Source organism: Pavona decussata, unplaced genomic scaffold (assembly GCF_977016875.1).
Source record: "Pavona decussata unplaced genomic scaffold, jaPavDecu1.1 SCAFFOLD_73, whole genome shotgun sequence".
Lineage (NCBI taxonomy): Eukaryota > Metazoa > Cnidaria > Anthozoa > Scleractinia > Agariciidae > Pavona > Pavona decussata.
In genome coordinates, this window is record NW_028145492.1 from 635,015 (window position 1) to 647,082 (window position 12,068).

At 38.4% G+C, this 12,068-nt stretch overlaps 2 protein-coding genes across 2 annotated transcripts; both read left to right on the forward strand.

The window, feature by feature from the left end:
• Positions 1-675: 675 nt before the first annotated feature.
• On the forward strand, positions 676-3,545 carry LOC146476736 (pancreatic lipase-related protein 2-like). Its single transcript, XM_085114161.1, has 5 exons — positions 676-963; positions 1,561-1,860; positions 1,952-2,140; positions 2,866-3,093; positions 3,307-3,545. The coding sequence occupies exons 1-5, from the start codon at positions 861-863 to the stop codon at positions 3,318-3,320; spliced, it is 834 nt and encodes a 277-aa protein (XP_084970287.1). The 5' UTR covers positions 676-860; the 3' UTR covers positions 3,321-3,545.
• A 5,343-nt stretch (positions 3,546-8,888) lies between these two features.
• Positions 8,889-11,318, forward strand: LOC146476737 (galanin receptor 2a-like). The gene is made up of 2 exons (XM_085114162.1): positions 8,889-9,316; positions 9,466-11,318. The coding sequence occupies exon 2, from the start codon at positions 9,659-9,661 to the stop codon at positions 10,814-10,816; it is 1,158 nt and encodes a 385-aa protein (XP_084970288.1). The 5' UTR covers positions 8,889-9,316; positions 9,466-9,658; the 3' UTR covers positions 10,817-11,318.
• Positions 11,319-12,068: the final 750 nt, after the last annotated feature.

Below are 12,068 nucleotides of genomic sequence, written 5' to 3' on the forward strand. Positions count from 1 at the left end.
AACCGGCCGATTAGACTAGGCTTGAAGAAGTACAACAACTAAGCAGGTACAAAGAGGGACTTGGAAAAAAAAATCACGCTTTTGAGGGTTCGCCGCAAGCTAACAAATCCTCATGTTGCCGACTTTATTGCAAGGGGTTCTTCGATAGTACGATTTTTCGTGCTCGGTTCCCATTGGTGACTATTTGACGTACACTCGATTGCAAAAACGTTGACACCTAAAAAGCATAAACCGTGAACGATGAGACCCAATGGCCTTATGGGTATAAGTGTACTACATTTATTTGCATAATACTCTATTCTCGTGCGACGGCCGATAACCAAATTAAAATTAGTTGCTCGCAGTGAATGATGGAAACTGTCCAAGCTTTCCTTTAAGTGTCCAAGTTGGCCAAGAAGGGCCAATAAATTAATTAGAGTGATATACAATTCGCCATTTGCCTAAGTTCAAATCAGTTAATGAACTTAAGCAATATTTGGTAGAAAATTATTCGGAAGAATTAAGTCAGCACTGTATTTTTTTATTGCCAAGAATGAGAATGCTAAATTATTGATTTTGGAAACGAGGTTATTGTTTAAACACTACCCACAAATCTGTGGGGTCTCATCGTTCACGGTTTATGCTTTTAAGGTGTCAACGTTTTTGCAATCGAGTGTATTCGCAATCATGAAAACGTGTACATGTTATTGTCCTCCGAAGTTTCATAACTAAATTGTTTCTTTTCAGCATGGCTTTTCAAACCAAGACCGGTGTGTTACGGAAAGTATGGCTGCTTCGAATACTTTTCACCTATATTAAGGAAGTTGCCACAGGAACCGTCCGAAGTTGGAACAAAGTTTCATTTGTTCACAAGACACAACATGGAAACTTCTCAGATCATTGACGATGAGGATGAAAGCAAGCTGAGAGCTTCTTATTTCAACCTCTCCAGACGAACGATTTTTGTGGTTCACGGGTTTACTGGTAGGTGTGAGTTAGTTATTTTAAAACAAACTGAATTTCCAATCCAGTAAGTCGAATTAATAGCTTAAGTCAAAAGGTATTGCGGGAAAAAGTGTTTGACAACGTTTAACGTAGATGAGATTGACTGTTTAGCGTCATGCATCATCAGTTCAGTGGGAGAAATGGGAGAGGGGAAGGGAGAAAGTAGGGGTCTTTGAGCCCTAGAGGCCCTAAATTTTTGTCATGTGGTTAGAAACCGAATACCTATTAAAGCCTGTACGAAAATACTGTTGATGGCTAAATGGGGCTCAGGGGTACAACCATTGAACACTAGAGCTCTTATTTTCAGGGCCTAGTATCAGTGTGCGCGGGGAGCCCTGCAGCCCTGTAATTGATGGATTTTAATCGATCGTCATTCATTCGTGATAGACTGATAAGGATCGAAATCATCCAGAGTCAGCTCCCCGTCCCCATATTTACGCCAACGAGTAACCAGTCAATTTTATCGCCTAATGAAGACTTGCAGCAGGCATGTCAAACAATCGATAATCGCAGGTGTTATTGAGCACGACAATCAAGGCCACTACCCTATCGACTTCCCTTCAATTTTCTTCACAGTTAGAACCAGCCCTTGGCCTGGACCAATGAAGGACGCACTTCTAGATCGAGAGGACTGCAATGTGATTTTGGTTGACTGGTCCAAAGGAGCAGGATACCCTTATGGACAGGCTGCTGGAAACACTCGGCTTGTTGGGGCTCAAATAGCCGTTCTCATAAGGTTCCTGATTTTCAGTAGCAATGGTTCCTCTCCTTTGGCTGATCGATTCTACATTGTGGGATTCAGTCTTGGAGCTCAAACCGCAGGATACGCTGGGAGCAATATGCGGGCTCATGGAATGTTGTTGGGTCGTATAACCGGTACGTGGTTTATATTACTTTCTAATACATAGACGTGAAAAGAGATAGTAAACACTCCCGTGTGTTTGTTGTTTTGGTTTGTACACAACAGGTTTGGATCCTGCTAGCCTGTATTTTACCAACTACGAGAACAACGTTCGGCTGGACCCAAGTGATGCTCGATATGTGGACGTTATTCACACTGATGCTGGAGGTTTTGGCACTTCTCGGAAGGTTGGTCACATCGATTTCTTCCCAAATGGTGGCTCCCAGCAACCTGGCTGCAATTTCAACCTACTTCGTAAGTTATAGAGAGGAACCTTATTTAAAAAAAGAAAAGTTCTGAAACTAGCAAAAGCTCTTTTAAGGAAGTTTTCGTTTGGACGGTCACACCACATAGATCGTATCCGGAGCGGGCTGACTGTTGCCGGCCTTCGGTTTCATTTTTTCGTTTGTTGGTTGTTTTTAGTGGGGAGGGGAGAATCAGTTTACCTCTGCTTTCATCTTGGAGAATGCTTGTTACATGCACACTGCTTACAATCCGTAGATAAATAATTCACAGCTATATCACAACTATAATAATTATTACAAAGAAAACAATCCTCCGTTATTGATGAGCTGTGTGTCACTTGATATCCTTAATATCACTGAGGAGCTGATGACTAGGAGCCTCTATCTGGATTAATTCCTCGAACAACACTTGCCCGAGTAAATTACTTTCAGAACTACTTTTCCCACGAAAACAATTCATTGATTGGGTATTTGAACAGTGGGCGTTTCAAAGTTCCCCAAAGACCCATTTTTTTTAAAAATACATGTACTCGGCCTAGCATGAGAGATAGAGACTTTGGGTCATGGTCTCCTGTTTGCATCCACTACAAGTTCGTAAAACCTTTCTCGCAAGCTCCAAATAATAATAATAAAAAAAAAAACCACACACACACACATACACCCACACAGATCAACAAAGTTAAACATCGTGTTGTTGTTGTTGTTGTTGTTGTTTTTTTTTTTTTTCATATTAAGAACCTTCGTCAGTGGCATGCGACCATAGGAGGGCGCCTGAATACTACACTGCTTCTGTAAAAAGACAATGCTCCTGGACAGCGTATCCATGCTCAAGCTACAACGACTTTGAGAGTGGAAAATGTCTGAATTGTAATGGCGAATGTCCAGCCATGGGCTATGATGCGGATCGTACCGAAAAGACTGGAACGTACTTCTTGAAAACAAACAGCAACACTCCATTTTGTGGTAAGTCTGGGGTAAGTGCCCTGATTCCACATTTGATAATTGGTGAATGTTTATTCAGCACCCAAGTGCATGCTAGGCACTACAGCTACGTACGTTTAAGGCTGGTTACGAACTTACAGAAGGCCAAACTCCCCGCTCTGATGCAATTTGCCTAATCTCTTGCCTTACGTCTTCACAACGTACTTAAGAAAATCGATTCTATCTCTTTTTCAGCAATCACACCCTGAGGACGATAATACGCTGAAAGTCCACAAGAATTGGTGTCGATCTATAGTATAGTTTCGTTTGTGTGACTGTTCTTCTAAACTTTATCGGTTAACGCTGTAACATGGACTAATAAACTTTACCGTAATAATACCCGCCGCAAAAGTGTGATTTGATAAACTACAGTCTTTAACGGCCTGTTTATATTGGAGTAAAATTGTCCAGAGTACCATGGGCGAATAAACAATAAAATCACATTGAGAATCAAACTTAATTGTCCTGTAAACTAAACGCAAACCACAAAGTTTTTAAAAGAATTTGCTGGCAATGTCCTTGTGATATTAACCTTTTAATTGTCTTAAAATAGTAAAGGTTACCTGTATCGCATTCGGACAGAATTTGTCCAAGGTAGCTGATTTGTTGTCCTAAAGAAACAACACCTGTGATTGGCTTAAGGAAAGCGCGGTATCTCAGGCGTCTAAACCGGTTTGCAAGACGATACTCGTACAGAAGCATGGCGGTTGCTTTCGGATATTCGTGCTTTTCAAAATGCCGTTCTGTACGCTTTAGCTTCCAAGATTTTAGAAATACGGAAGCGAAAACCAGTTCAAGAAGAAGTGCTAATGGAGTTTATCCAACGGAAAGATGTCGTTTGTTGTCTTACCAACCATTGATATTTAAAATTGCATGCTTTCTACATTTCCTTATTGAGTGCCATATTCAAGAACTTGCCAATCAAGGTATTACTGCGTGCTCTCTTGGTATCGATGGCCTTCTCGAGACCGACATTTTGAAGCACTCCGTGGCCTGGCATTTACCAGCCTAGCCGCTCATTGTTCGCGATTAAAGCTGGCGAAAATTTTACAAAGCAAGGGCGTTTAACCCTTTCACTGCTAAAGGCGACTAATGTCGCCGTTTTAGAGGCTACCACTTTCAAGATTGGCCACGTTCTCAAATCCAGAAATCTGGTTATTATGGTCTACTAATAGTATTAATTAGTAAGTGTTTTAGGCTTTAAGAGCAAATAAACTGAGTTTATCTTCCGTTTGCCGTTCCATATCAACATTTATTTTCAAGCAAAACCAAAAATGCTCGTTTTCTGCGGCATCGACAAAGCTGAAAAACACACATCTTTGCTTCCAATTTTTTTAATTCAAAATCTCATCTTAAAACCAAAATTCCTTCATGACAGCAAACTTTAATCTCATGACTAAGCATTTATCTCCAATTTTGCCTCTCACGCGTACAGCTGTTCGAACTTCAGCCATTTGATTCGAGCCACTTTTCAAAGCCCGTAATTTCCCCTTTGCCGTCCGAGTTGCATTCTGGGTAATTTCGATACAACGACGAAATGGAGGTCCCGCCATCTTAATTCAGTAGTAGTAGTGCAACCCGGTCCTACTGGCAAAATATCGCACACATCGTTTTCTTTGCAAGTCAAATCTCCCCCAAATTGCCTAGGTAGGTCCGAGAATCCACCCACAGAACGGCCAGAGAGACAACTTCACTCGTCAGCCACCATGACTCGATACGAACACTTTTGGCGTCCCAGTCGCTATGAAATCATCTCTCACCTCTGGATTCTTTCTTTCTTTTCTTTCTTTCCGAAAGTACACTTATAAACCGACAACTTACCGATTAGAATGTGTTTGTGCTCGCGAGCAAAACAACAACGGTTCAAATAGGTGACGTCACAAAAAAACTTGAGTCCTCGTTATTGCAGAGCAGCGAACACTTCAAAGGAGATCTTCATATAGGACAACTAAATCCGTTTTGGTCATCTACATCGAGATAATTGTCCAGAGAGACCAAGAAATTTGGCAGTGAAAGGGTTAAGAAAATGTTTTTGGTTTAGTCACCGATGAGCCTCACGTACGTTGTCCCAAAATGGTAAGTTGACGAAGTATACTGCTTTGTTCGTCCTTTGGTTGTTTTGTAATTATTACATAGTCAATGAGAGGTTAGATAAAGCTTAACTGGCTTAGTTTATAAATAAAGTTTGATATTTTGGATCGCTCCGGGACGTGCAAATATTACCAGCGAAAATGACAAAAATGAAAGCAAACAGATGCAATGCCGCTCCGCGAGCGAAAATCGATTTGGTGGGATACCTGAAACAAGAAACTGCATGGAAATGAGGTTCTCGGTATGTGTGACCAGAGGTGTTTTTCTTTTTCTTTTTTTTTTTTTTTTCCCTCCGCTTCGCACCTCGTTGCGCTTCGTCGCGGTTCTCTCTCTCGCGCAAAAAAATATCCTCTGGCACCCAGGACAGTTGAGGCTAGTCGGTTTTGTGTATCTATTTTCTTTTTGTATATGTGAAATCCGAAAAACCAATTCGCCTCATGGTTTTTTTTATATGGTCATGGTTCATTTTATGCAAATGAGCACTATCGAAAACCGCAAGAAACGAACAACGTAAGTCAATAATTTATTAATTTATTTCTTTTTCACAACTTTTGTGGACTCCCTGTGTCTTAACTAAGCTAAATTTACAAAAAACTTGGTGTACTAGGCTAAATTTACAATTTTAAGAAAACATGTCATATAGATGCCTCTCTACTGATTGTTGATGTCACTCTATTACTAATTTATGACACCGCCTTGATCTGAAACCATCAAGAATAGCATTAAAAAAATTAAATAAATAAAATAATGAGTGCTACGTATATTGTTACGCAATCCGGCGACACCATCGCCTGATAAAGACCAACAGTATAGCGGTTGGAACGTCACGATCCACATCTGTGTTACTCAATTGTGAGACAAACGATTAAACTAAGCTGTCATTTCAAACCACGATGACGAACACCTTTCATAATAATGAGTATATAGCAGCCCGGCGTGTTATGCAAAATAATTTAAGAAAACAGCGTTTAGAAAATGAAAGCGATAAAAATGTCATTGTTTTTAATTATTTACCGAAATTAATTGATACAACGGTTTAAAGTATATAATGATTACCAAACGAACTTGTTGCATAAATAGTACGCACAAAGATGCTTACTTTTATGTAGGTCCGCAGCGAGAAGTGATTTCTGGATCTCCCCAAAACTTATGAAAAAATGAACGAAAAGTAATCAAAACCAATAAAGGAACACTAAATAAAAGGAGATAATATATAAAAGTAATAGCAAGGAAAGTTATTTCTGTTCACTTTAAAAAGGCATTTCAATTTTCTGAGAAAGCTGCCTGTCAAAACTTGGTGTCTATGGTCAAGGGACTATGAGGTAAGAAAGCTAATCCCTGTGCCCCATGATAATTATTTTCAATCTTTTTTTAGTTCGCACCATGCTATTTTGGAAAATTATAATCCGCCATTGAGTTTAAATTAAATGACGTCACTCTTACTGACCAATAAGATGTCGATATTAAAATAGCAACGCAAACAAAAGTAGATTGAAAAAAAATTTCATAGGAAGAGGGGCATGTATAGGGGATTCGCTCTCTTACCTCATAGTCTCTTGCTATGGTAATATTAAATTTAGTGAAAGCTAACAATCGGTCCACATCAATTGTTTCCCAGACAAATTTCTGAAAAATGTAAGGAAGTTTGATGGTGGTTTCTCAAATATTGAAAAAGGTATAAACATGTAAAATCAGTTCGCGTAGAGTCCGCATATCCCTACCCCTCCTCCCCTAGTCGGAATGAGGCCGAATGAAATAATAATAATAATAATAATAATAATAATAATAATAATAATAATAATAATAATAATAATAATAATCTTTTAATTAAAAGGGATTTGCTGAAGCAAAGACATGCAAAAATTACAGAGAGATTGAAGGCTCGACGTTTCGGAGTCAACACATTAATAGATGGTTAAGCAAATACTTTAGCGCGAATTGAATCAGTTTGCACGTTCAGTTCTGGTTTCAGTTTGCGTATGAACGTGCAAACTGATTCAATTCGCGCTAAAGTATTTGCTTAACCATCTATTAATATGTTAATTTTCAGCTCTAGCCTATTTTCTAGCCTAGCCTATTCACAAACTGATTTTTTCTCTTGATAATAGAGTCAAGATGACTCCGAAACGTCGAGCCTTAAATCTCTCTGTATTTTTTTAATAATAATAATAATAATAATAATAATAATAATAATAATAATAATAATAATAATGATGATGATGATGATGATGATGATGATGATGATGATGATGATGATGATGATGACGATGATGATGATGATGATCAAACGAAGCGAAATGAAACGAAATTAAGTTTGCCTGTCTAATTGTCAGGTGACTATCTTGACACGTGATAAAAACGCCCAAATTGAGACCGAACGGATGCGTCACTGTTATGTACTGATTATTTTCAATAGTAAGGAAAAATATAATTCAACGAAACATATTGACGATAAATCTTTATTAACTTACGTACGCAGTGAACTCAGCGTTAATAAATTTTAAGGGAAAGTCGAACACATGGATTATTAATGTACATCATCTACTTTTTATATAGCATTGAAATGGCTTGTCGTTATTGTCTATCACTCCCAAAGTAAAGCCACGATTCTTTTCGAGCAATGCCGTCGTTATACTTAACTTCTGAATGAAACTATCCCGTGTGAACCATCAACTGTTTATCTTCTGGGTAGTATTTTCTAGCGACTGGTAACTAAAGGCACTGTTGCACATGCAAGCTGTACGATTCGTTAACCTGAAATGAACATTTCTCGCCAATATTTATGTTGCCGCAACAGACGAGAAAAGTAGAAGTCGGTTCTACTTCCTCGACGGTGACTTCAACAAAAACAATGTGAGACATGTTCTTTGTAGCATTTCAGGGTATGTTACACTACGCCACGTTTCCTGCAACTTGTGTCGCAACTGCGCAACGGAATTGCGAGACAGGAAAAGGACCCACACATGACGTTTGTTTTCTCTCAAAAGGAAGTAAAAATCAACCAAGGATTGAGTCCATTTAAATGCTCTTGACAAAGTAAATCATAGATATTTAATTGGGAAAGGAGTGTCGCTATTGGTGGGTTTATATTAAGGGAAAATTAATTCTAATTACTTATTTACTCAAAGAACTGAAGTGTTAGTTTACCTCGCGGAGAATAACCTGGATATAGCATTGACGTCTCAAAATATTTTGAGATGATGACAACTGATGATATAAACGAAGTAAAACACTCGTTTACTCTTCAAGGTGAAATTTTTGGTAATTCAGTTAAGATATCTCTAACCAAAAAGACTGCGTTCGTGTAGTTGATCTGGTAATAAAATCAAACCTCTCAAACGCACTGAAACGGAAACACTGAAAATCAAACAGCGCCTCAAATAAAGACCTTTTACTTATTTATTTTCAACGTCTTATTTTTTGGACACTTTTTATGCAACTGAACTTTCTTTTGCCGTTTGGTCTAGCACAAAGGCAACTGATAGCTGGATATTGAAACAGCTGCCTCGAGGACTCACAGGGAAAAGCAACAGTTTAAACAGTGCGAATTGAACTCAAATTATCTAGACCTTTTAGAAACAGGGAGATAACGGAAATTAATACAATACGTTCATTACAGTAGTAAAAGAAAGAAATATAAATTGCCATGACGAGTACTTATAAATTTTTTGAGAAAGCGTTAATTTTACTGGCTTCAGTATATTCCAGAGTTCATTGCCACAAATCAATTCACACGCGCTCCGTGCAATCAACTTTAGTTCCAAGATTTGAACAGCAAATATTGGGATTTGCTTTAAAGGATAACAAAAATTCTTTTCTTCAGAAAACATTAAGCCTTAACGAATATTTAGAAAACGTCATACGGTGATATATTCAAAGCAAACACATCAAAGCAAGTCAGTTCATAAACCAAGCACGTACTCAGCTGCACGTCCATTTTTTCGAAGAGAGAAAGACCAGTAAACTAATACTGGCGCGGTTTCGTCTAATAAGCTCTAGGTAGGAGATTGTTAATGCACGTTTTGGGTCACAATTGCGGATTAAGCTGAATTAAAACAGCAGTGGAAGTAGTTAGGCTTTTGTAAGCGTCAGCGAGCATCTGTCTTCGTCACTGGTAAGTGAGCAGGCCTCGTTGCTTTAATTAAACATAAACTTAATTGAATCTGCTTATTCGGCAATGAATTGAAGAAGGTTTTGCAAACGAATTTCTCATCATTTCCTTTTTTGTAACCTGTCGATATCTTCTTTTTTTTTTCCCAACAGTACAACGGTTATGCACTATATTTATGTGACGCTTACAACAATTTTATGAAAGTGAAAAGCACAAACCTTTATACTATACTGCATTTGTCTAAACGATCTTGAAAGAACATTTTAAAGTCACTGATTATAAACTGGTACGGAGACGGTTGTAATCCCGTCGAAGAATTGTCATCGTTTGCGAACATAATAGGCAATGACAATGGCAACAAGCGATGGATTTCCAACAGCAATTGTCGCTTCTTTCATCTGTTTTTATTCCGTAGTGTTTCTGTTATCGACCGTGGGAAACTCAATTGTCTTATATAGCTGCTATAGGACGTTAAAAAGACGACCATCTTCGATAAAATGGTTTATCGCAAACTTGGCTTTCGCCGATTTAACTTTTACAGTGCTGTCTCTTTTGGACTTAACATCCTTTTTATGGACCTGGGTTGGTGGTGAAGTGTCTTGCAAGTTGCAAAGTTTTCTCATTGAAGCATGCTACACTACTTCAGTATTAACACTTGTCCTTATAAACTTTGAGCGACGAAAGGCGGTGGTTGCGCCGTTGAGGGCGAGAGCAAGTGTCTCTGACGGGACCTTTAGAAAGCTAGTAGTCGTTTGGATATTAAGCCTAGTTGCTGGCTCTCCTTTGCTTTACGCCTATCAAATTGAAAACGATATCCTTGGTTCCTTGATTTGCTCGAACACCAAATTCGGAGATGTAGGAAAACAGGTGTACTACAGTATCCATGCTGCTTGTATTTTCATCGCTCCTTTAACATATATGATCTATGCGCAAAGTACCATTTTCCTGACTTTACGCTCTAGAGTCTTCCCGACGGAAAACGCTTTTTCAAGGGTCCACTCCAAGCGGCATCGCAAGGTCGCCAAGCCACTTGCGGCCTTAACTGCAGCGTTTATAGTTTGCTGGGCGCCATTTATTATTGTTCGAACGCTGATGTATTTTCACCTCACTGAAGGTGGCTATTACTGGAGAGCATCACAACTTCTAATTTTCTTAAACACGGCGTTAGATCCAATCCTATATGGAATTTACGCGGAGGACTTAAAGGGATTTCTTCAACGTTTATTCAAGTGCAGACGTTTTCAGCTGTCTACAAGAATTCAAAGTTTTTCCATTAATGGGTCAACGAAAATAAATAAGCAATACAGCTCTACGATGGCAAGAATGAAGAAAGAAGGATTTGATTTAGAAATCATTGAACTCTCAAATGAATTCAAAAACACTACAAACAGAAATTCAGCTGGCTGTGTGATCCAGCAGGGTGTTGACAATAATGAAGATCCAAACGGTATCATGGAAACGCAGGAAAGCAATACTGTGGTCATCCATCATTTGAAAAGATGACGGAACTTTTCCAGTGTACTCAGTGGGCGCATAAACTGATCATGGAAACATACAGGTTGAATAATGTGGAAAACGCAACATATTTCGGTAGTTCCCCTCACAATGAAATATGCTTCGGTTGCATTGACTCAAAGAAGGAATTCGAGCTTTATAACCGTAGATGTATACAGTTATTAACCAGATACGTAATATAAGCATGTATTGCAATTACGTAGTTAACTGTTTGTATGTCTTTGCTGTTTATTTGTAATTGTTTATTTATATTTATTTATTTATTTATTTATTTATCTTTTACTCTTTTCAAGTAGTTTGTGTAGATGTGTTGCAAAAATTAATAAACATCATTGTAAAACTCATTAATTATTCATCAAGGTTTTGACCAATCAATAGGTAGTATTTGAGCCACATGTACACCTCTGTAAACCTCAATAAAAAATCAAATGTCTGAAAGCACGAGGAGGGATTGAATAGGTAGCAGAGAAAGGCTGGGGTTGATGAATTATTAAACAGTAGAATTAACTTTTGATACAAACTCCTGCTGAGCTAATTAGTATTCGTTAACTTTTGATACTATACAGATCTCTACTGATTAAAATGCAAAACAAAAAAATTGTTTCTTCAGAGAATGTCGTTTTACCTCCTATCACTTTTGTCCAGTATGCTGAAAGCCATTTTTCCCTGTACATATGCATTTGCCAAATTTCAGTTAATACCGCCAACAAGTAGGAAGAGCTTCTTAAGAGGGTACCGTTCCCTCAGTTTGCTTTGCCACTTCACAAATGAATTTGCACAACTCTTTGAAGACATGTGCTCGAGTGGGGCTGACAAGTCCTCGACATTAGTTCTCTCAAGTCCGTTCCCTCCAACTGTTTCCAACTGTGCTTTTTTTTTGTTCATTCTCGTGTTCTGCCAGGTAGTAAAAACGTTCACTGCCCATTTTGTATTTTATTACTGTTTCTGACAGTAAGGCAATTTCTTCCGCTCCAGTTTTGGGAGAACGAAAACGACCCGCCGCCATACTCACGGTTTACCAGTGACTGAAAATTATAAATTATAAATAGTTCTTCTATTGTCCTGTGCTCTCTCTCCTGTGGGACCTATGATATTTTGACATGCATGGCCAATGACCAAATCACATAAAAATGCTTTGCATTCAATTCAGTGTTGTTTCTCTTCACAAGTACGATAAAATATTCGCGTCCGATCTGTATGGGCTTTACAATGGCGATACAGATCTCCCGCTTATATTTTA

Bases quoted from the DNA above. Each gene is read 5' to 3' on its own strand.
- LOC146476736 (XM_085114161.1), top strand. From the start codon at position 861: ATGGAAACTTCTCAGATCATTGACGATGAGGATGAAAGCAAGCTGAGA. The intron at 964-1,560 runs GTAGGTGTGAGT...TTTTCTTCACAG, and splicing joins TGTGGTTCACGGGTTTACTG to TTAGAACCAGCCCTTGGCCT. The intron at 2,141-2,865 runs GTAAGTTATAGA...TTTCATATTAAG, and splicing joins CTGCAATTTCAACCTACTTC to AACCTTCGTCAGTGGCATGC.
- LOC146476737 (XM_085114162.1), top strand. From the start codon at position 9,659: ATGACAATGGCAACAAGCGATGGATTTCCAACAGCAATTGTCGCTTCT.